Source organism: Phyllostomus hastatus, unplaced genomic scaffold, assembly GCF_019186645.2.
Source record: "Phyllostomus hastatus isolate PE091 unplaced genomic scaffold, TTU_PhHast_1.1 phas_contig_58, whole genome shotgun sequence".
Classification (NCBI taxonomy): domain Eukaryota; kingdom Metazoa; phylum Chordata; class Mammalia; order Chiroptera; family Phyllostomidae; genus Phyllostomus; species Phyllostomus hastatus.
The window spans coordinates 17,861,330-17,887,310 of NW_025333916.1; the positions used below are offsets into that span (position 1 = coordinate 17,861,330).

A 25,981-nucleotide genomic window follows, 5' to 3' on the forward strand; every position below is an offset into this window, starting at 1 on the left:
GAATTGCTCTCGATAAACCCCCTTTCCCATGTTATCTTTAGGCAGTGCTGATCACCCCATTTGTGTGTTTCTACATAAACTTGTATATACACACTGCTCACTTATTTTTCTTTTAAAAAATCATCTCTATTGAGTTATAATTTACATGCAACAAAATGTACCCATTTTAAGTACAGATTTTGATAAAAATCATACACCCATGTAACAGCCACTATACTATAATCAAGATTTAGAGTATATCAATCACCCCAAAGATTCTATTATACCTGCTCCCTCTCAATCTCCCCTGCCCCACCCTAGACAATTGTTTACCTTTCTGTCAATGTAGATCAAAATGATCATTTCTAGAATTCATGGAAATAGATAATGGTTTATACTCTGTGTCTGGTGTCTTCTGTTTATTTTATACTTAGTTTATTATACTCTGTATCTGATGTCTTCTGCTCATCAGAATTTTTGATAATGTATTTTATTAAGGTTTAATTTACTTGCAATCAAATGAATCCATTGAAAGTGCTCAATTTGATGAGTTTTGATAGCTGTGCACACCTAAGAAACAACCACTACAAAGTACAGGAGATTTCTATCATCTCCAAAAGATTCCTCATGCCCTATGCCAGCCAGCCATTTACACTATATGCAGTATAATCTTTAGTGTGTCTTCTATGACCCTGGGATTTATCCATGTTGTGTCTATCAGTAAGTAATTCTTCGCATTACAGAATATTCTTTTACATGGAATTGCCACATTTTGATGATCAATTCAACTGTTGGTCATTTGGGGTGTTCCAATTTGGGTTTACTATGAATAAAGTTGGTATAAAAATTAGTGTGCAAAAATTTTTTTGTGAAAGATGTTTTCATTTCTTTTATATAAATAACTATTAGTCAAACAGCTGAGTTGTTTAGTCAAAAACCTGTATGGTTTTCTCTGTAAAATAAAAGACACATTTTTCATTTTCAACAGTAACTTTATTTATTTGAATATTTTGAGTATGTCGGCTATCTCCTTTGTGGTGTAATGTGGACTCATCTCAATTAATGTCTCAATTTGATCTCTATCAACTTCAACTGGTCTACCCAACAGTGTAGCATCATCCAGCAATAGATGTCCAGCACAAAACTTCACAAACCACTTCTGACATGTTCAGTCAGTCACAGCACCTTCTCCATATACTACACAAATCTTTTTTTTGCGTTTCAGTTGAATTTTTACCTTTCTTGAAGTAATAAAGCATAATATGCCAAAATTGTTGCATATTTTCTTCTGTCTTCAAATGGCCACACAAAAATTTGCCCATTTTGGAAAGTTTTTTTAAGTGCACACTGATAGGACAGATCTCACAATACAATCTAACAAAATTGTTTCAAATGAAGTTAAAGACAACTAAGCACTACTAGAGGCATCTTACAGAAAAAAACAAATGAACTTTTTGGCCAACCCAATATATAAGGCCTGTCCAGAAAATATCCAGCCATGTACTATGAAAACTAGAAAAATTTATTGAAGAAGATACAAGAAACACTGTACATATGATAATGACGCCTCAGTTCCCTTCCAGGTAGGCCATGTCCTGGGACCTCACACAGTTCTCCCAGTCACCATTAGCTGCCCTATCGTATTTTCCTGAATCTCAATAATAATCTGAAATCTCTTCCCTTTCAAAGTTGATTTTAGCTTTGGAAAAAGCCAGAAGTCTTGGGGTGCCAAATGTGGGCTGTAGGCAGGCTGAGTCATCTGGGTGCTTTGATGGTTCACCAAAAAATGGCCGAAAGCGTGATGCATGAGCAGGCACACTGTCATGGCAAAGCTGCTAATCAACAGTTGCCCATAGCCGCAGCCTTCTGAATCATTAAAATATTTCTGTGGAGGAATGTTGAAGCTTCATGCAAAATTTGATGCAAATTTGTTGCTCTACTTGGTCAATCATTTTTGACTGTGACAGCCACACAGTACACATACTCACTCAAAGGTGTCTACTACTGCCACTGACCAGTACAGTGAAGCTGTCATTGTTCACACATGCATATTCCAGTCCACTTCTTGGCTTTCAGGCTACATCAATGTTGTGTAACCTGTTGTTATATTAACAATGGTTGGACTTTTTCTGGACAGACCTAGTATGTTTAACTCTTGAAAAAACCACCAAACTTTAATAGGTTGGTTGTACCACTTTAAAATCCTGCTAGCAATGGATGAGAATTCTAGTTACTCTACATCCTCACCAGCCTTTGGGAATACCAGATTTTTTAATTATATTCATTCTAATGGGTATGAAATAGTTATCTCATTATGGTGCTAATTTGAATATCCCTGATGACCATGTAGAGCATCTCTGCAAGTGTTTATTAACCAATTCTTTTAAGTCTTTTAAAATAGCCCATTTTCAAAAGTTTTGATTTTGTCTTATAAAGCTATACCCTTCCTTTCTCAGGTATACGTTATCTTCTCTCAATCTGTGGTTTGTCTTCTCATTTTCTCAGCAATCTTTCAAAGAGCAAAATTTAATTTTGGTGAAGTTTATCCTTTTTTTTGTTTATGGCTCAAATTTTCTGCATCCTATCTAAGAAAACCTTTGCCTTTCCTTCCAAAAGATGGTATAAATTTTCTATGTTTTCTACATTTTATAGTATAAGCTTTTATGTTAAGGTCTAAAACTTTTCTAATTAATTTTTTAGGCATGGTATAAAGATTCAAGTTCATTTTTTCTGTGTGGGTATCCAGTTGTTCTAGCACCATTTGTTGAAAAGGCTTCTTTTCCCAACTGAATTGCTTTGTCACCTTCTAGAAACTGAGTATATAACCAAGGGTCTATTTCTGATTTGTGTTTTCTTTAATTAACATGTCTGTTCTATGCCAATACCACACTGTCTGGATTCTCTATCTTTGTAGTAAGTTCTAAAATCAGGTAATAAGTCCTCCAACATTGTTTTTTAAAAATGTTAAGGCTGTTCTGGGTTCTTTGCCTTTCCATATAAATTCTGTAATCAGCTTGTCAATTTTTATTTAAAAAAATATCATACTGGAATTTTCATTAGAATCCACAGATCAACTGAGAGCTGATATCTAAATATTATTGAGTCTTCCAATCCATTAACATGGTCTATCTCTCCATTTATTTAAGTGTTTTCATTTCTCTCAACAAGGTTTTATAACTTTCGATATACAGGACTTTTATATATTTTATAAAATTTATCTTTAAAACACTGCATATTCTGAGACGCTAATGTAAATAGTATTTTTAAAATTTTTGATTTTCAGTTTCATTTCTGAAGAAAGTGCAACTAAATTTTTAATAATGGCCCTATGATTAAAATTATACATATTATCACCAGCAGTTTTTACATTCCTTAAGATTTACTACATACATGATCATGTGATATATAAATAGAAAGAGCTTTACTTTGTCTTTTCTAATTTATGTGCCTCATTTCTTCTGCTCTTGAACTGGTAAAAGTAGATAATCTTGCCTTATTCCCAATCTTATGGGGAAAGCAATCATATATGTTAGATAGACTTTTCACATATGCCCTTCATCAAGATGAAGAAGTTGCCCTCGCCTATTACTTGAGTTTTTACGATGAACATATACTGAAATTTGTCAAATGATTTTCTGCAGCCACTGAAATCATATATTGGTTTTCCCTTTATTCTGATTATATAGTGAATTACACTGATTTACTTTTGAATCTTAAGTCAACCTTATACTATTTCTGAGATAAACCCTAATCAGAGCATAATCTTTCTTTTTATAGAGTACTGGATCCTATTTTAATATTATCTTAATAAATACTGCATCTGCATTCATAAAGGGTATTTATCTGTAATCTTTTTTTCTGTAAATGTCATTTGGTTTTGTTATCACAATACTGGCCTTGAAAAATAAGTTGGAAAGTATTTCCTACTTTGCTTTTTGTAAGAATTTGTGTAGAATTGGTATTTTTCTTCCTTAAATGTTTGATGATTCTTCCAATGATGTCATCTGGAGTTGGGCTTTTCTTTGAGGGAAGTTTTAAAAGTGATGAGTTCAACTTTGTTAATATAGGGCTATCAAAATTTTTCTATTTCTCCATGAATCCATATCAATAGATGAAATGGAACCTTTCTCAGAAAAATATAAACTAAGTTGCAGAATTTATTTGGCAGAAATTTGTTCATATTCTCTTGTTAGTCATTTAAAATCTACAGCATTGGTAGTAATAGCTATACTTTCAATACTAATATAGCCACATGGTTCTCATCTTTAAAAAACTCAATTTAGCTAGGTTTATGAAATGTATTGGGTTTTCCCCCCAAATAATCAGGTTTTGGTTTCACTGATTTATATCTATTACTTGATTCCTTTTTCATTGATCCCCACTCTTAATTTTTTTTACTTTTATTTAACTTTGGGTTTAACTTGCTCTCCTTTATGCTAGCTTCTTAAAAGCGGAAGCTTAGATAATTGATTTTAGACCTGTCTTCTCTAATAAGCATTTAAAATTATAAATTTCTCTATAAGCACAACTTTAGTGTCATCCCTTATCTTACCATGAAAAAAAAAATCATGAAAAGAAAAACCTCCGAAATAAGTCCTTCCATAAATACCAATTAGCCCTGCCAGACTATATTAGGCTTTACACAGGGCAATTGTAGAGTACTTGTTTCTCAAACAAGGAAGCACTAAAATTTTGGAATAATAAAAATCACTGTAAGTCAGTACTTAGAAAAAGCATTTATAGTTAATTCAACACACACCCTTTCTTCTGCAACTTAAGAAAACAATATTCCACTAGAGTAAGCCTGACTACTAATACTACAATTGATATAAATATATTCAATTGCTTTCCCTACTGTACACTTATTTTTTCTTCTTTTTTAATTAGCTCAGGACACAAAACACACACCATACTCATGGCACTATTGTCAGAATGAAATTTTCCTCTATTTTAGGTACCAATTCTATACCTTGATAACACAAAACTTATTAAACTGATCTTACTAAATTACGATTCAAAGATTAATTTGCCAGGTTGTGCCACATATTTTTATTAATAAAGCTAGCCTAATTTAGTAACACAAATACATTTTAAAACACAAAAACAAATGCTCCAATTATAAGTTAGTTGGCTGTAACTTATCTTCATAAGAACTATGTATTTCTAGGGCAAACATCCACAGAATAATAATATACAAAATAAATAGTTTTTAGTACTACTTATAACAAATACTTTACCAAATCAATTATAATTGCGTTTTTACCGAGTATGAATTTTCTAACTTAAATGCAACTAGTAATCAGTAGTCTGCAATGAAAACAAAACAAACAAAAAACAAATTCTTTGGGACAAGAGACATAAATTTGAGCACTATACCAGCTCTGCCACTTACTAACTAAGGTAACTTACATAAATCATTCTAATCCAACATTAGTTTTCTTATCTATGAGGTAGGGACAATAAGAGCACCTAAGTTATATGGTTGTTGTAAGGATTACATGAGATATTTTATGTAATAGCACCATTTAACATACTTGTCTGACATACTGAATGAGCTCGTAAACTAAACCTAATACTTCTATTTAAAACTTCACAAGAAGGATAAAGAACAAAAAGTCGTCATAGATGAGAGGCCATTTAGGAGTAATATCATAGAAATAAAAGTACAGTAAAATATCATACTTACCTTTGAAAACCCTGCTTCCCAGGAAAAGTGGAGCAATAAGTAATGCTAGTGGACAAGTAGGTTCACTCAATTTGCTAATGTGAATACTCAATATAAATCTTGACATAATTAATATGAAAGTGAAAATGCACATAGATTCTGATAGTGCTGAGCTGTACAGATTATGCCTGCCTAATCTATAACCGGTGGGGCCTCCATGTCATTCACTTCATTTCTGGCCTTCCATTCAAATTTTCAATGGACAAATATCCATAGTTCACTGAAAAATCTACAGGATATTCTAGTGTCTAAAAATTATAGCTTATTTTCAAGTTACCATTTTTTTTTTAAGATTTTTTTTATTTGTTTATTTTTAGAGGGGAAGGGAGGGAGATAGAGAGAGAGAGAAACATCAATGTGCGGTTGCTGGGTGGGGGTTATGGCCTGCAACCCAGGAATGTACCCTGGCTGGGAATCGAACCTGGGACACTTTGGTTCCCAGCCCGCGCTCAATCCACTGAGCTACGCCAGCCAGGGGTTCAAGTTACCATTTTAATCAAAATGCCAAGTGTATGATAAACTGACAACCCAACAGTATTCAAAAGTATTAATAAAGGAGAGTTTATGTAAACTGTGTGACTAAACCTGTGCTGCTCTATATCCTGATTCACTAGTAAAGGGAAAGATACACAGACATGCTTTACCTTATCAAATGTACTATTTAACCTTGCTCTCTCCCAACTGTAAAGTTCCCAGAATAATTGCTAACTTCTCTTTAAAAAATTTTTTTAAACTTATATCCTTTATTATATTTTTTCCATTACCATTTAGTCCCCTTATACCTTCCTGCCCCCAGCAATCACCACCCTGTTGTCTTTAAAATCAAATTAAATTTTTTTTTAATTTGATTTTAGAGACAGAAGAAAGGAGGAGAGGAAGGGAGGGGGAGAACGGGAGAACAACATCAATTTGTTGTTCCATTTATTTATGTAATCATTGGTTGCTTCTCTTATGTGCCCTAAATGGGGATTGAACCCTCAACCTTGGCATATTGTGAGGACGCTCTAATCAACTGAGCTACTGAATCAGGGTCTAAGTAAAGATACATGCCTGAGAGCAAAGAAAGGTGCTTCGAAGAAAGCTTCAGAGAGGAGAGCCTGCTGCTTAATTTCTCAAATACACATTTCTTATGTAATTTGTTCCAACTTAACCCATTATGCAAAAACACAATTTTCATGTCCTAGTTCAGCAAAAATTCCATGGGATTTAAACAGAGTAATAGTTAATTGAGGTCAGCTATAAAAACAAATCCTTAAACACTTGCTTCAAAATCATGTAATATACACTTTACATGTGGAAATTAAATGTCATGAACTTTAAAGCTCTACCATTAAATCCTTTTAACTTTCAAAACAAGGTCTTCCCAAAACAAATGTTCTAAAACTTCTTGTAAAGAAGTCTAGGACTACATGGTACTCAAAACAGTAAAAGGGAGACAGGAGTTGAGAGAGAAGTACAGGAAAGAGGGGAGGGGATCTCTTACTGTACTTTCTAGTCTGTTCTCCCTGGCTATTCAGTAGAATTGTCTTTTGAGATGCTTTAAGACATGTGTTCAGATTGTATATAACCCAAACCTACCAAACTAGAATCTTTGGGGACAAAGAACCATATATGTACATTTTTAAAAAAACTCCTATAGTGATTAAAATGCAAGGCCAGCCAGGTTGAGAACTATGCAACAGGCAGGCTACTATTTAGGTTTTTAAAAAATACCTTGATCTGCTGTCTTCGTAGCATGGCAAGTTCTCTCATGTCTCGGAATGGCTGCAGTAAATACTGATAGAGTTCAGTTGTGGCTTCTGCAAGGCTGCTGTAGGCTTCATCCTCCATCTGATACAAGTCCAGAAGCTCCACCATGCTCTCTGTATTCTTGTGCTTATCCAAGAGCTGTGAAACAAGAAAGTTTCACTACAAAGAAATCTGATAAAAACCTATAAATACTTGCTTTTGCTCCCTTTCATGAGGACCTGGGAACCCTAAAACACAGAAGCAAGAGGGAACAAAAAGTACTGATTTCTTTTTACCACTCATCTCTATGCCTCAGGTGTCTTATTCAAGATCACTGCCTCAATCATCCTTTTCAAACTTTCACCATATTACTTCTGTTCTCTGTATTTGCTAGGACTCCATACTATTTATTTGTCTAGTTAGCTCTTTAAAATATTTTCCCACCATCTAGTACCTTTCTCCATATTTATAAAAAAAATTTTACTGCTAATCTACAAAGTAGTAACTCTTACCAATATTATTTTACTCATGTCTCCATATCTTCTTGCCACTCCTTTCCTCCTCCCAATTTGGAACTGAATTAACTTTCTTCAAATTCATGCCTATTACTTCCTTAAAAATCTAGGTTTAAAAAGAAACCCTCAACTCTGCTGAAGAGTTTAAGACTGACTATAACAGATGTGTATAACTCTTACTTTGCATAACTTGGTACCCATGTATGTATCTATGCACGTATCTGTATTTATATATTCACTCATTCCTAAACAAATACTGACTGGGCATGTAACATGTTAGGCACTGGGCTAGGTGCTGGGCATACAAAAACATGGTCCCTCTCCTCATGGAGTTTACAGTGCAGCACTATTTAAAAACATTACAAACTGTAAAACATGTAATGAAGATTATTTTATGTTTTGAAAGTATAAAAGTAACACAATGAAACAATGGGTGCCATGAGAAAGAATAGGAGGTGGGGAGGTGATGTTACATAAACTGTGACCTATAATACTTGAGAGTAAGCAGAAGGCTGTCCGAGAAAGTGTAAGCTGAAATTTAAAGGACCTCGAAAAGAACCATGTAGCAAAAAAATATTTTATATACTTATTCTTAGTGTCCACTTACTTGGTGACAGTGTCATCTGCCCAGGGGCACAAAATGCTGCTTTATTTTCTCATACCTAAAATTTCCACTATTATCTTCCTTCTCCAACTTCTTGCTTTGGCTATCACATTTTGTAACATACATTATTATGCTGAATCTATACTTTGGATTCACTTCCTGCCCAGATTCTTGGACCAAAGTCCAGCAGTACCTGGGCATTTAGTATTCTGCCTACTCCATCAGTAATCATCAATAACTGGAAGAAGGGAAAGCTCTGAGTTTAAATTTATGGCTTTTAGCTTGGGGAGAGTTCCCAGTGGCTCCTGAAGGAATAAAGGAGTGCGGCTACAATACAGAAAAGGAACCCACAGCCTTGGTGGCATGAAGAGAATCAGAGAACAGAGCTGGGGAGCAATCATGGCAGCTACAAAGTACTTAACAGGAAAATACTGAATAGGAAAAAAGCCAAAGGAGAAAAATGCTAAATATGTACATAAATAAACTAAAACCTCACGCTGATTACTAAAACTATGATACACAGGACAGGCTCAAAGCACTGCAGCTAAACATAAAATCTTAATATTTTAGCTGCTGCCCTTGGGAAGGTAGGCAGATTTTGCAGTTTTGAACTAATTAAATAAACTGCTAAAGCTAAAACAAAGCTGTATAAATCAACACCTGCTGGAGGAATATAACACAGTCCAGAGGCTCTGCAAGGTATCATTTATAACATCCAGAACACAATCCCAATTAGCAGATCTATAAAGAAATAGGAAACAAAACTCAATCCTCAAAGGGCAATGGATGGAGACCAATTGCAAGATGAAACAAATCTGGATTTAGCAAAGATTTTAAAGCAGTTTCTAAAATAATGCTAATGGATAGAAAGGGAATATGGTCATAAAGAATAAACATATAGAAAATTCTCAAAAAAGAAACAAATACCTGAATTTAAAAAAAAGTTTGCTTGATGGGTATAGAGTATAGTAGTAAAGACAAAAAGAGTCAGTGATATTGAAGATAGACTAAGAAAAAGTATCCAACTTGAAAAAGAACAAAAAAGGGAAAAAAAGTCTCAGGGATGAATGGGACAATACTAAAAGGTTTAAGATACATTTAGTTGGAGTTCAAGAGCAAAAAAAGGGACAAAAAAATTTTCAGAAAGTAATGGCCAAAAAAACCCCAAGTTTAGTGAAAGGTATCTATTTATATATTCCAGAAGATCTGAGAATCCCAAGCAGTAATCCAAGACTAGGCTCAAACTACTGAAAATCAAAGATGAAAGAGAAAATCTTAAAAACAACCAGAGAAAAATAACAACACATAAAGAGGAACAAGCATACATATGCATGATGACTCTGAATCAGAAATGATGGAGAACAAAGAACAGTAGTGTGACATCTTACAGTTGAGAAAAAAAAAGTCAATCAAGAATTCCATTCCCAAAACAATATACCCTTCAAGAATAAAGACAAAGTAGACATATTTCCAGATAAACAAAAACTAAGAGAACTCATTATCAATAGACTGACACTTTAAGAATTTTTTTTATGTTGTTCAGGTTGAAGGGACATATTATAGATGTAAACTTGAACTTTCAAAAAGAGAATCAGTAATATTAGAAGTGGTAAATGAGGAAATATAAAAGCCTATTTTCCTCTTCATTTCTGTAAAATGCATGAGTGTTTAAAGCAAAACATTTTAATACTATACTGTGGGATTAATAATGTATGTGACTATAATACATATGACACTTATGCCTTATAGGATGGGGTTAGAGATGGACCTATATGGACACACAGGTTCTTATGTTTAATATAATGTGGTATAATATTAACTTTAATAAGTATGGTATAATCTCTATGACAACCACTAAAAGAATAATAATGCAAAGTATAACTATGAAATCAACAGATCAAACTGTAAAATACAGTAAATGAACCTAAAAGGTAAGAAATAAAAATCAGAGAATGCAAACAGAAAACAGTCCTAAATATAAACTTGTCAAAAATTACATTAAATTTAAATTGACTAAAATACTAATTTAAAGCTAGAGAGTACCAAAATGAATAAAAAAGTGAGGCCCAAGAGAGATGAAAAGTAGAAAACAAACAGTAAAGCATAAAAAGGATGGAGGGACTATATTAATTTTCTATCATGTAGATTTCAAGGTACAGAGTATTACCAGAGATAATGCAGAATATTCCATAATGACTAAGAGTCAATTCATGGGGAAAACAACAATCATAAATGTGTGTATACCTAATAACAGAGCTTCAAAACACATGCTACAGAATAGACAAAAATAAAGAAGAAAAAAGTCAATAGAGTTGGAGATATTACCACTCCTCTCTCAGCAACCGACAGAACTGGGAAAAAATTAAGTAAAAACAAAGATGTGAGTAACACCATTAACCATCTTAACCTAATATATTCTTTTTAAGTGCATATGTTATATAATATCCAGACAAACCATATGCTAAGGCCATAAAACAAACTTCAAAACTTTTAAAGAACTGAAATAGAGTGCATGTTTTTTTGAAAACAGTGGAATTTTAAAAAATCTACATGTCAAAAGAATGAATCAGAAGAGATATTAAGAAAATCTTTTGAACTGATTAATAATGAAAATACAACCTATCAAAATTCATAGGACAGTTTCTCATCCATCAGGTAAGGAGCTTGGAAATCATTAGTCCCACCCACATGAACAACAAAGTGGCCCTGACTGGTGTGGCTCAGTAGTTTGGGCATCGGCCTGCAAACTGGAAAGTTGCCAGTTCAATTCCCAATCAGGGCACATGCCTGGGTTTCAGGCCCGGTCCCAGGCTGGGGGTGTAAGAGAGGCAGCCAATCAAGTTTCTCTTGCACATGGATGTTTCTTTCCTTCCTTTCCACTGTAAAAATAAATAAAATCTTTTTTTTTTTTTTAAAGAACAAAGTTAATCAAACTGAAAATCAACAAACCCTCTTAGATCTATCAAAGAATTGAGGTCACAGGGCAAACTGCTTCTCCTGTAATTGGCAAGATACATGGACATAGAGAATCACAACTTACTGGGGTAGAAGCAAAATAACAGGAACCTCTGTTGGAACCAATACTGGGGTAGGGAAACCTAAACTGTAATTGTTAAATTGTTAGTGTCTCAGTGTTAACTGGTTTGAAAGTTAAAAACACTCCAGGAGTTGTGGTGGGGGATTGGGTAGGCTATACTTGTTTTGAGTTTTACCCCCATTAGCTCTACCAAATTCTCACAGTGAAACTGGAGGAAAACCTCCTTACCCAGGAAGTAATGGCCAAAGAACTTCTGACAGGGTAAGAGATAAAGCAGCCATTTTGAAATGTGCATGGGGTTTGCTCTCCAGAGAAACTATTTCACCAGAGACTAACTGACCTAAGGGAAGAGAAACACCCAAATCTGGACCTCCCTAGCCTGTCTGTCTCTCCTATGGGGTAAGGCCGGCAGAGGGGACTGAGAAGACAACCCAAGGGAATGGGTGCACAGAAAGACTGAAATGTAATCACAGAGCTATAATTAGCACCTCCCTACACCCCCCAATACCTAACCACTACACCAACAGGACTACAGTGTAATAGCACAATATAAACTTAAAAACTCCATGTCTTAGAACTTATTTAAAAAGTAACTAGGGAAACCAAAACAACAGGGGAGATAAAAACAAACACACCAAAGGAAATGTTAGCCTGTGACACCTACAGCTATTGCCTAGAATAATACAGTCTGCTTCTAACCAGATAAACAAAACCTCACACTAAAAGCTCCTTCTACCCAGTACATCATATTCAGTTTTCAATTTAAAGAATTACAAGGCATATTTAAAAGCACAATTTGAAGAGAGAGTGCAAGCATCAGAACCAGATTTAGATATAACTGGGATGTAGAAATTATCAGACCAGGAATTTAAAAGAATTATTATTAATATGCTAAGGGATCTAATGGAAAAAATAGACAACATGCAAGAACAGAATATAAGCACAGAGTTGGGAATACTAAGAAAAATCAAAAGGATATGCTGGAAATAAAAAATACTGTAAGAGAAATTTAAAAATGCCTCTGATGGGCTATCGTTAGATTGCAAACAAGCAAAGGAATAAAATCTGTATGCTTATAGAAATGGCAACAGAAACTTCCAAAACTGAAATACCAGGAGAAGAATAAAAAAGAATATTCAAGAAGCATGGGACAATTACCTACACAAAGATAAGAATTACCCAAAACTTCCCTTTAGAAACCATGTCAGCAAGAGTAAAGTGAAATTAGTTTTGAAAGGAAAAACCTCACCAATCTACAATTCTGTATCCAGCAAAATTATTTTCAAACTGAAGGAGAAATAAAGACTTCCTAGACAAATATAAACCAAGAAAATTTGTGGTCAGTAGACCTATCTTGCAAGAAACGTTAAAAGAAATTAGAAAGAAGGAAGATGCAATAGGTAAGAAACTTTAATCTAGATAAAAAAGAAAGAACATTAGAGAAGTAAATAAAGGTAGAACAACACATTTTCTTATTTTTAACAAATCTAACAGATAATAGTTCTTTTAAAATAGTGCCATATGCACTGAATGATTATAGCTTGTTGATAAATTAAATGAATCACAGCAATGTGAAAAAAGGACAGGAGAGAAGAATCAGGAATACACTTACAAAGTAACTTGGCACTGTTGGGTTGGCCAAAAAGTTCCTTTGTTTTTCTCCATAAGATGGCAACTGCAGTGCTTAGTTGTCTTTAACTTAATTTGAAACAATTTTGTTAGACTGTACTGTGACAGCTGTCATATCAGTGTGCATTTAAAAAAAATCAGAATTGGTGAATTTTTGTGTAGTCATTTTAATGCTGAAGATGGAAGAAAACAAGCAACATTTTCAGCATATGCTTTATTTCAAGAAAGGTAAAAACACAAAAGGAATGCAAAAAAAAGATTTATGCAGTGTATGAAGAGGGTAATGTGACTGATGAAATGTGTCACAGTGGTTTGCAAGGTTTTGTGCTAGAGATTTCTCACTGGATGATGCTCCAGTCAGGTAGACCAGTGGAAGTTGACAGTGATCAAACGGAGACATTGAAGAACAATCAACATTATAACACACGGAAGATAGCCAACATACTAAAAAATCAAGTATTTTGTGCCACTTTGCTTATTTTAATTCCTTTGACTTTTGCGTTCCACATAAATTAAGCAAAAAATAAATAAACAAAATACACCTTTGTGACCATATTTCCACATGAAATTCTCTAATTAAACATAAGAAAACATTGTGTTTTTAAAACAAATTGTGACGGGCGATGGAAAGTGGATACTTTACAATAATGTGGGAAGAAAGAGATCATGGGGCAAGTGAAATGAACCAGCAGCAACCACACCAAAGGCTGGTTTTCACCCAAAGAAGGTGATGTTATGTACATGGTGGGATTGGAAGGGATTTCTCTATTATGAACTCCTTCCGGAAAACCAAATGATTAATTCCAACAAGTACTGCTTCCAATTAGACCAACTAAAAGCAGCACTCAACAAAAATGTCCAGAATTAGTCAACAGAAAACGTATAATCTTCCATCATGGTAACTTAAGACCATGTATCTCTTTGAGGACCAGGCAATAACCGTTATAGGTTGGCTGGGAAGTTCTGATTCATCCACCATCTTTACCTGACATTGCACCTTTGGATTTCCATTCTTTTGGTGTTCATAAAACTATCTTAATGGAAGAAATTCCAATTCCCTGGAAGACTGCAAGATGTACTTGGAACAGTTCTTTGATCAAAAAGATAAAAAGTTTTGGGAAGCTGGATTAATGAAGTTGACTGAAAGGTGAAAAAAGATAGTGGGACAAAATGGTGAATATGTTGTTTGATAAGGTTATTGTGGGAAAAAAAAAGTGTCCTTTTACTCTAAAACCAAATAAACTTTTTGGTCAACCAAACACATGTGAAGTGCTACAGTATTATTTGAAAGAAAACGTGGATTAATTGCAAATATATATTGCAAACTCAAGGGCAACCACTAAAAATATAATTGATATGTTAAATAAGAAAAGATAATATAAAATGTTTGATTAAAATCAACAGCAGAAAAAGAGTGGAAGAAAAAGACAAAAAAATGAGGCAATGACTAGAAAATAAGTATGGCAGATATTAATCCAACTCTATCAATAATCACTTTAAACATCAATGGCCTAAATATACCAATTAAAAGACAAAGACTGTCAGAGTGGATATAAAAACAAGATCCAAATATCTGCTATTTAGAAGAAACTCACTTAAATATAAAGACACATATAAATTAAAAGTAAAGAAATGAAGAAAGACATACCATGCTAACATTAATCAGAAGAGAGTTGGAGTAGTTGTAACAATTTCACACAAAGCCAACTTCGTAGCAGAAAACATTAGCAGGACAGAGAGGAGCATTATGTAGTAATAAAAAGGTTAATTCTTCAAGAAGACATAATAATCCTTAACGTGTATGTGCATCAAAATACCTTAGGTGAAAACTGACGAAGATGGACACGTAAGTAGATACACTTTGCCTACTTGCACAACCAAAAGAAGGACAACAAATTTAAAACAAAAAAATAACTAGAACTGACAGAAAATCAAACTGTATGGAAGTCCAACAACCAAGGAGTTAAAGAATAAACATTCATCTAGACCAGCAGGAGGGATGGAGACTGGCAGTGGCAAGGTGTCAGCTGGAGGACCAGCAGGTCCACATTTGCGTGCGGATAAACTGGGAGGAACAACTGGGGAGCGAGACAGACCTCTCAACACAGTGTTCTAGCAAGGAGAAATAAAGCCTCAAAACCTCAGAATGAAAAAACCTATGGGGGTTGAGGCAGCAGCAGGAACTTCCAGCCTCACAGGAGAGTCTGTTGGAGAGACCCACAAGGTCCTAGAATGTACACAAACCCACCTACCCCGGAATCAGCACCAGAAGGGCCGAATTTGCTTGTGGGTAGCAGGGGAAGTGACTGAAAGCTGGCAGAGAACTGAGCCAGGAGCATTGTTCCCTCTTAGATGCCTCCCAGACATAAAGCACCACAACAAAGCAACCAGGGTCCTTGGTGAATACCTAAGGCTCCACCCCTTAATACCTAACAGGCACACCAACACAAAAAAATATGGCCCAAATGAAAGAACAGATCAAACCTCCAGAACAAATACAACTAAGTGATGAAGTGATAGAACCTATCAGATGCACAGTTCAAAACACTGGTGATCAGGATGCTCACAGAAATGGTTGAGTATAGTCACAAAATAGAGGAGAAAGTGAAGCCTATGAAAAGTGAAATAAAAGAAAATATACAGGGAACCAACATTGAAGGGAAGGAACCAGGGCTTGCATTAACAGTTTGGAGCAGAAGGAAGAAAGAAACACTTAACCAGAACAAAATGATGAAACAAGAATTCAAATGAGGAGAGGCTTAGGAACCTCTGGGACAACTTTAAACGTTCCAACATCCAAATCATAGGGGTGTCAGAAGGAGAAGAGGAAGAGCAAGAAATTGAAACCTTATTGAAAACATAATGAAGGAGAACTTCCCTAACCTAATAAAAGAAACAGACTTCCAGGAAATTCAGGAAGCTCAGAGAGTTCCAAAGAAGCACATACCAAGGTACTTCCTAATTACGTCACCCAAGATTAAAGATAAGGAGAGAATCTCCTTAAAAGCAGCAAGAGATAAGGAGACAGTTATCTACAAAGGAGTTCCCATAAGACTGTCAGCTGATTCCTCAAAAGAAACCTTGCAGGCAAGAAGGGGCTGGAAAGTATTCCAAGTAATGATAGGCAAGGGCCTATATCCAAGATGACTCTATCCGGCAAAGCTTTCATTTAGAATGGAAGGGCAGATAAAGTGCTTCCCAAATAAGGTCAAGTTCAAGGAGTTCATCATCACCAAGCCCTTACTATATGAAATGTTAAAGGGACTTACCTAAGAAAAAGATAAAAAATACAAATAGTAAAATGACCACAAACTCACAACTATCAACAACTGAACCTAAAAAACAAAAACAAAAACAAACTAAGCAAACAGCTAGAACAGGAACAGAATCACAGAAATAGAGATCACATGGAGGGTTATCAGCGGGGAAGGGGAGAATGAAGGAAAAGGTACAGTGAATAAGAAGCATAATTTCTGAGTAAAAAATAGACAGAGGGCGTTAAGAACAGTAGAGGAAATGGAGAAGCCAAAGAACTTATATGTATGATCTATGGACATGAACTAAGGTGGGGGAATGATGATAGGAACAGGAGTGAATAAAGGGGAGAAAAAATGGGACAACTGTAATAGCATAATCAATAAAGTATATTAAAAATAAAGAAAAAGAAAACTGATATAACTGTAAGAAAAGGATAAATCCACTATTACAGGTGGAGACTTCAAGACCCCACTATTAGTAATGGACAGATGTAAGAGGTAGAAAATAAGTAAGGACACAGTTGAACTGACTAGCAATAGCAATCAACTGGATATAACTGACATCTATTACTTTATCCAACAATAGCAGAATACACATTCTTCTGAAGTTCACATGAACATCCACCAAAGTAGACCACATTATGAGCCATAAAGTCCTTTAAATTTTTTTTTTAAATTATACAAAATATACTCTCAATACTACAGTGGTATTACACTAGAAATCATTAACAAAGATTCCTGGAAAGACCCCCAAATACTTGAAGAATAAACAACATACTTTTAAATGACATATGGGTAAAAAAAAAGTAGAGATTAAAAATATTGTCAACTAAATGAAATGAAAGCAACTTAAAAAAATATTTGGGATGCAGTAAAAACAGCGCTTAAAGGAATATTGATAGCACGGAAAGCCTACGTTAGGGAAAAAGAAGTTTAAAAAAATCTTTCAATTAAGAAACTAGAAAAAGTGAACTAAATTCAAAGAAAGTGAAAGAATGAAATAAAATTAGAGCATAAATCAATGGATTTGTAGAAAAGAAATTAATAGGAAAAAATCAATAAAACCAAAAAGTCTTGTTCTCTGAAAAAATAAAACTGACAAAACTCTAGCATGGTTATCAGCAAGAGAGAGAAGACAGAAATTACTAATATATGACATGAAAAAAGGGATATTATTACTGACCCCATGGACATTAAAAGGATAATAATGGAATATTACAAACAACTCTATGCTCTCAAATTTTACAACTTAAATGAAATAGACCAATTCCCTAAAAGGTAAAATCTAACAAAGCTCAAACAAGAATGGATGATCTGAACAGGCCTAAATGTATTTAAGAAACTGAATCAATAATTAATAATCTTTCAAAATAGAAAGCATTAGGCCCAGGTGTTTCACTGGTGAATTCTACCCAACGTTTAAGGGAGAAATTATGCCAATTTTCTATAATCTTTCAGGAAAACATAAAGAGAGGGAATACTTTCTAGCTCATTCTATTAGGCCAGCATTGACCTAACACCAAAACTAAAGACATTACAAGAAAGGAAAACTACACATCAACATCTCTCATGAACAAAGATGCAAAAATGCCCAATAAAATACTAGCAAATTACATCCAACAGTGTATAAAAACAATTATATATCACAACTAAATGTGATTTATCCTGGGCATGCAAGACTGGTTCAACATTAAAAAATCAATTAATGAAATTCATCATATCAATAAGCTGGAGAAAAATTACATGATTATATCAATAGATACAAGGAAAACAGTCATTCATGATAAAAATTTAGCAAACTAGGAATTCTGGGGAATTTCCTCAACTTGATAAAAAACATCAACAAAAACCCTAGAGCCAACATCACATTTAACTGTGAGAAAATGTTTCCCTACTAAAATGAGGACCAAGGGCAAGGAGGTCCTCTCTCACCACTCCTATTTAACACATTGTGTACCGCATAGAAATCTCTAAGACATACGCCAGGGACCACACGTTTTTGGGCAAACTGCACGTTATTTAAATCATCATAACTACAGATCATAATGCACTGTAGGTATTGTTTTTCAATAATTGTAACATTTTTATTTACAAAAACAATTAAACAACTAATCAAACAATTAAAGTTCCTAGTACTTTTGCAATGTATGGTACTATGTAAAACATTTTCCTCTATGAAGAGGGACCAAACAAAATTTACGTAAGTATCTAGATTCACTCCTTTTTCCATGGGCGGCACAAACTCTGCAGGCTCTCATAGGAAATTTTTTCTTTCCACTCGCTGGAATACACGTAGGTTCATGCTGCTTCATAACACCTGACAACCTTTTGGGTGGATCTTTATGAGGTGTTCTCCTTGTACCCCCAGGGGAAGGGCTGGACAGATTTGTCATTGGTTCCAGAGAGCCTTCATTATTGTCATCCATTATCCAGTCTCACTGCCGATAGCAGAAACTGTTCTTCATTTCCTCTTGGCCCTTGTTGATAGTTTCTATTTCCTTTTTCATGTTGATATCGTTTGCAGTGAGCTCACTGTAGCTGCCCTGTAGTTTCTGGTAGCTCACTGTGAGCTCACTGAGCTTCCTGACAATCACTGCTTTGAACTCAGCATCTGATAGTTGAGTTGCCTGTATTTCATTTAGCATTCTTTCTGAGGCTTCCTCTTTTCCTTTCATTTGGGAATTGTTTCTTTGTCTTCCCATTGTTTGTGAGACTCTTCTGATAGCAGAAACTGTTTATACTTCATTTTTGCTTGTGGATTGAGGCACGAGAAACACTAGAAAACTCGTCAGCGGTACGAAATATGTTAACACCAAACTGTATGTCCTAGTTAACACAATAAGACAAGAAAAGGAAGGAATGAAATACAGACTGGGAAAGGAGAAATAAAACTGCTTTGTTCCCAGGTGACATTGTTGTCTCTGTGGACCAAAAAACCACTCCAAATACCATTTATATTAGCAGGCAAAAAAAACCCAAAACAAAACAAAAACAAAACCCAAAAAACTTGGGTATAAATCTAATATATGTACAAAATCTAGATGAAGAAAATTATACAACTTTGATGAAAGAAAACAACGATATAACTACATGGAGAGATATCCCATATATATGGATTGGAAGAGTCAATATAATCAAGATGTTAGTTCTTCCTAAATTGATCTACAGACTCAATATTATGTCAATCAAAATTCTGGTAAGTTCTTTTGTGAATATCAACAAACTAATGCTCAAGTTTATATGGAAAAACAAAAGACCCAGAATAGCCAACAGGACATTGAAGAACACAATCAGAAGACTGACACTATCCAACTTTATTAGCTACTATAAAGCTATAGTAATCAAGACAGTGTGGTACTAGTAAAATAATAGATACATATTTTACATATAATGTATATATAAAATATACAGAGAGAGAGAGTCTAAAAATAAACCCACACAACAAAAGATTAGTCAGGTAATCTTCTGTCAAAGGAACAAACAATTCAATGGAGAAAGGACAGCCTTCCCAAAAAATGGTGCTCAAACTAGAGGACATCGATCTACATGCAAAAAATCTACTCTAGACAGACCTTATACCTTTTACAAAAATTAACTCAAAATGGATCACAGATCTAAATGTAAAATGCAAAACTCCTATAAAATAATACATGACAAAATCTAGGTGACTTTGGGTTTGAAAATGACTTTTAAAGACACAATACCAAATGCCTAATCCATGAAAGAATAAACTGGTAAACCGGACTTCATTAAAATTAATAACCTCTCTGCTAAAAACACTTTCAAGAGAAATGAAAAGAGGAAGAAAACACTTACAAAATATATTTCTGTAAGGGAGACTGTTATACAAAATACTCCTAAAATTCAAGAAGAAAACAACCTAATTTAGAAATGTACAGAGATCTGAACATCACCAAAGAAGAGATACAGATGGTAAGTAAGCATATGAGAAGATGCTCATGATCATACTGTCATTTAGGAATTGCAAATTAAAATGATGATGTGTCACTACACACCTGACACAACACAAAATGCTAACAAGGATGCAGGGAACTCCCATTCACCGCAGGTGGGAGGGAACATATTCTGATGCTCTGTTGTTTAGCATATTAAGGATTATTGGCTCTTCTTAGAGAATTAAACCTTCCATTTTTATGTAATGTCCTCTATCCCAGATAACTTTCCTTGTTCCAAAGTCTGCTTAGACTGAAAATAGAGCTACTCCTGCCTTTTTTAAATATGCTATTGATTATGCTATTACAGTTATCCCATTTTCTGCCCTTCACTCCCTTCCACCTTGCACACCCTCTCCCACCCACATTCCCCCCTTTAGTTCATGTCCATGTGTCATAAGTTCTTTAGCTTCTACATTTCCCATACTATTCTTGCCCTCCCCCTATTTTCTACCTACCATTTATGCTACTTATTCTCTGTACCTTTTACCCCTCTCTCCTCCTCCCACTCCCCTGTTGATAACCCTCCATGTGATCCCTATTTCTGTGTTTCTGTTCCTGTTCTAGTTGTTTGCTTAGTATGTTTTTGTTTTAGGTGTGGTTGCTAATAATTGTGTTTGCTGTCATTTTACTATACATGTTTTTTATCTTCTTTAAGGGCTTGGTGATGATGAACTCCTTGAACTTGACCTTATCTGAGGAGCACTTTATCTGCCCTTCCATTCTAAATGAAAGCTTTGCTGGATAGAGCAATCTTGGATGTAGGTCCTTGCCTTTCATGACTTGGAATACTACTTTCCAGGCCCTTCTTGCCTATAAGGTTTCTTTTGAGGAATCAGCTGACAGTCTCATGGGAACTCCTTTGTAGGTTACTGTCTCCTTATCTCTTGCTGCTTCTAAGCTTCTCTCCTTCATTTTAATCTTGGGTAATGTAATTCTGATGTGCCTTGGTGTGTTCCTCCTTGGGTCCAACTTCTTTGGAACTCTCTGAGCTTCCTGGACTTCCTGGAAGTCTATTTCCTTTGCCGGATTGGGAAAGTTCTTTATTATTTGTTCAAGTAACTTTTCCACTTGCTGCTCTTCCTCTTCCCCTTTTGGTACCGCTATAATTCAGATGTTGGAACATTTAAAGATGTCCTGGAGGTTCCTAAGCCTCTTCTCATTCTTTTTGACTAATTTCTTCATTCTTTTCTGGTTGGTTGGTTGGTTGGTTGTTTCTTCCTCTGGTCCACTCCATTGATTTGAGTCCCAGTTTTCTTCCCATCACTATTGATTCCCTGTACATATTCCTTTATTTCACTTAGCATAGCCTTCATTTTTTCATCTAATTTGTGACCAAATTCAACCAATTCTGTAAGTATCCTGATCACCAGTGTTTTGAACTCTGCATCTGATAGGTTGACTATCTCTTCCTCGTTTAGCTGTATTTGTTCTGGAACTTTGATCTGTTCTTTCATTCGGGCCACTTTTTTTTTGTCTTGATGCGCCTGTTTTGTAGTGAGGGGTGGAGGCTTAGGTATTCACCAGGGTGGGGCAACCCACGTCTCTATGTTGTGACGCTGTCTGTGGGGGAGGGGTCCAAGAGGGAACAATGGCGCTTGCTCCACTCTCTGTTGGATTTCAGTCCCTTCCACAACTTCCCCCAAGCAATCTTGGCCCTTCTGGTGCAGATTCCCAGGTGGGTGGGTTCGTGTATATTCTTGGACCCTGTGGATCTCTCCAAAGAACTCTCCAGTAAGTCTGAGTCTCTCCCCACACCTCAATCCCCACAGGTGTTTTCAACTGGTGTTTTGAGGCTTTATTTCCTGGCACTGGAGCCCTGGGTTGTGTGGTGTGTCTCACTCCTCAGTTTTGCCTGGTTTATCTATGCGCAAATGTGGGACTGTTCTGCCAGCTGCCTTGCGCGCCATGCCCCCTCCACAATCCTCTGTCTTGCTGGATCTGCCCGCTGCCACCCTGAGCCCGGGGTCTGGCAGCCACCACTTTTTTTTTTGCTGCGGCCCAGCTGCCCGACTCCGCCCTTCCTACCAGTCTGGATGAATGTGTCTATTTTAACTCCTTGGTTATTGGACTTCCATACAGTTCAATTTTCTGTCAGTACTGGTTATTTTTTGTTTCTAAAATTTTGTTGTCCTTATTTTGGTTGTGTGAGGAGGCTCAGTGTTTCTACCTATGCCCCTATCTTGGCCGGAAGCTGTGTTTTTTTCCCACTCCTGCTTTCTTTTCATTAGTATTGGCATGGTATCATCTTTCTCACAAAACTAAACATAGTCTTCCCATATGATCCAGCATTCATGCTCCTCTTGTTTATTCAAGTGAGTTGAAAACCTATGTCCAAACAAGAACCTGCCCATGAACGTTATAGAACTTTATTCAAAACTGCCAGAACCTGGAAGCAACCAAAATGTTCAACAGATAAATAAGTAATACTGTGGTACAGCCATACAATGGAATACCCAACAATAAAAAGAAGCTATCAGGACAAAAAGAGAAGAAAATTTAGATGCACACTGCTAAGTGAAAGGAAGCCAATCTGAAAAGGCTACATGCTGTATGGTTCTAACTATATAACATTTTAGAAAAAGTAAAATATGGACACAGTAAAAAAATTACTGGGTGCCAGGGATTGGAAGAGGTGGTGCACTCCAATGAATAGATGCAACGAGGGTTTTTAGAGCAGTGAAACTATTCTGTATAATGGTGAAATGGTGGATACACAGCATTGTTTACTTGTTAAAACCCAGAGAATTGTAAACCACAAAGAATAAGCTCTAATATAAACTATGAACTAGTTATAATGTATCAATATTGGTTCATCAACTGTACCAAATGTATCACACCAATACAAAATGTTAATAATAGAGACAAAGGAGTAAATGGGAACTCTGTATTTTTGGATCAATTTTTCTGTAAACCTGAAGCTAATGTAAATCAAAGTCTAGCAATTTTTGAACCATGATATAAATCTATACAAAGCCACAATTTTATATTTTACTGTGGGTGCTTAATTTTTAAAGTATAACAAAGAAGTTTATGCCCTGGCCACGTGGCTAAGTTGGTTGAAGTGCCATCCCATACACCAAAAGGTTGCAGGTTTGATTCCCCAGTCAGGGTACAAACCCAGGCTGCGGGTTCAATCCCCAGTTCGGGCACATAAGGGAGGCTGGTGATCAATGCTTCTCTCTCACATTGATGTTTTGAACTCACTCGCTCACTCTCCCCCTCACCCAATCCTCATCACCTCTCTCTAAAATCAACGAATATATCCTTGGTGAGAAAAATCCTCCTGTAAGTGGACCTGAGAAGCTCAAACCTTAGTTGTTCAGGGGTTAACTGTATATACCACATCTTTAACTTGGACCATTTTTGTCCATCATGGGCACTGAGTGTTTCCATATCTTAGCTATTATAAATACTGCTGCAGTGAACAAAGGGGTACATATATCTTTTCAAATAAGTGTTTTCATATTTTTCAGATATATATCCAGAAGAGGAATTGCTGAATAATATAGTAGTTCCATTCTTAATACTTTGAGGAACCTCTATACTGTTTTCCACAGTGGCTGCAGCAATTTACAATCTCACCAACAAAGTACTGGGGTTCCCTTTTCTCCACCTCCTCTCCAACACATTATTTATCTTTTTGATAATAGTCATTCTAACAGGTATGAAGTGATATCTCATTGTGGTTTTTACTTGTATTTTCCTAATAATTAGTAATGTTGAACATCTTTTCATATGTTTGTTGGCCACCTGTACGTCTTAAGGAATGTTTTATACTCAAACCTGTGGCCTGTGAGCCACATGCGACTCAGGATAGCTATGAATGTGGCCCAACACAAAATCGTAAATTTACTTAAAACATTATGAGATTTTTTGTGATTATATGTTGCAATGTATTTAATGTATGGCCTAAGACAACTCTTCTTCCAGTGTGGCACAGAGACACCAAAAGGTTGGACACCCCTGCATTTATTCCTTCTCCACTTCCCTGAACGAAAGGTTTTCTGGACTATGAATCAAAAAAAAAAAAAGGAAATTTAGCAAGGAACATGGATAAAAGACCCATCGTAATGGACAACAGGGTGGGGATTGACTGAGGGGTGGTGGTGGTGGTCCCTGGGGCAGGGGAGGGATTGGGACAACTGTAATTGAACAATTTCAAAAAAAGGAAAATTTAAGTTATCCCCTTTGCCACAATATCCAAAACTACACAACTTTTCCAAAAGATAAGGTGTGAGAAATAAGAAAATATATGCTTCACTTTCTGTGCCCACCTACCTATTATTCATAAATAGATAAATCTTGTGTTGAATCAGCTATGATAAGCTACAGTTGAAAAGCAGGATTATGAAAGGAACAGCACCTGTGTGAATGCTAAATTTTCAATGACAGCACTAGTCTCAAGTTTCAGAAATTAGTTCTAACTGGTGGCAAAGGTACTCACTTTCACCACAGCTTTACACCACCTTAAAACTGCAGCATTATCAGAAACATCATAACCAGATTAAAGAAGGACAGAACAAGAAAACTAAAAAGAGCTACAATGATCATCCTTACAATGAATTATAAACTATTCTTTTATAGTTTTAAAGGCAATAATTCTCTCCTTATAAGAAAATGTACATTCAGAGCAGCTCTTTAACTTTTATTCCACTTAAATGAAAATGGAGCAATTTCATCCCTGGCAGGTGTGACTCAGTGGATTCAATGCAGGCCTGCAAACCAAAGGGTCACCAGTTTGATTCTCACTCAGGGCACATGCCTGGGTTGCAGGCCAGGTCCCCAGCTGGGGGGATGTGAGAGGCAACCACACATTGATGTTTCTCTCCCTCTCTTTCTCCTTCCTTGCCCTCTTTCTAAAAATAAATAAAATAAAATCTTAAGAAAAAGAAAAGAAAATGGAACACTTTCTTTGAAATGATTTTCAACAGTTTTAGGAGTAGCAGAACTGTTAAAAGAATGAAAAAAAAAAAAACCCCAAAACAGTAGGAACATGTCAATAATAAAGTTCCCCAGAGTCATTTATAAGTGATCAAATGCCACGATTCAACAGTAAGACAATCCTTAAGACACTAGGTTTCTTTGAGCTCTTCTTACAGACACTGAAGTAAATGTTAACTCTCCAAACAGTTCAGATACAATTTTCTGCCAACACAAACAACAAGTCACTGTGTTTAAGTTGACAATTTCACTCTATACAACTATGTACACTCAACAAGAAAGAAAATCAGTTATTCTAAACCCATTTATATATTATTTCCCACATGCCTTTTATCCTCAAACAGAACAGTACTTTACAATGCTATTATGCAGCAACTAAACCTAATACTCTTGCAGAGAAGCCCAAGGCATCTCAACTAACACTGCTAATTTATTAATTTGTCTTCTTTGCTATAAAGTTTCATGTTTTTCCAACATTAGATTACCTTAAAACCAATTATAGCTTCCACTGGGAATCTATTTTAACCTAAATATCTGCAAATAATCTTAAAATTAAGGAAATGTATTTTAAAACTTTAAAAGATGCAGTTTACAAAGATTAAGACTTTTT

At 35.5% G+C, this 25,981-nt stretch overlaps 1 protein-coding gene across 1 annotated transcript in view; it reads right to left on the minus strand.

Annotated features, from left to right (window-relative positions):
- The window catches only part of JMY (junction mediating and regulatory protein, p53 cofactor), a 102,127-nt gene that overhangs the window by 57,476 nt on the left and 18,670 nt on the right, over positions 1–25,981 (minus strand). The window contains exon 2 of the mRNA XM_045847807.1: positions 7,418–7,591. Within this exon, the coding sequence (XP_045703763.1) occupies positions 7,418–7,591 (174 nt within the window). The remainder of the gene's footprint in view (positions 1–7,417; positions 7,592–25,981) is intronic.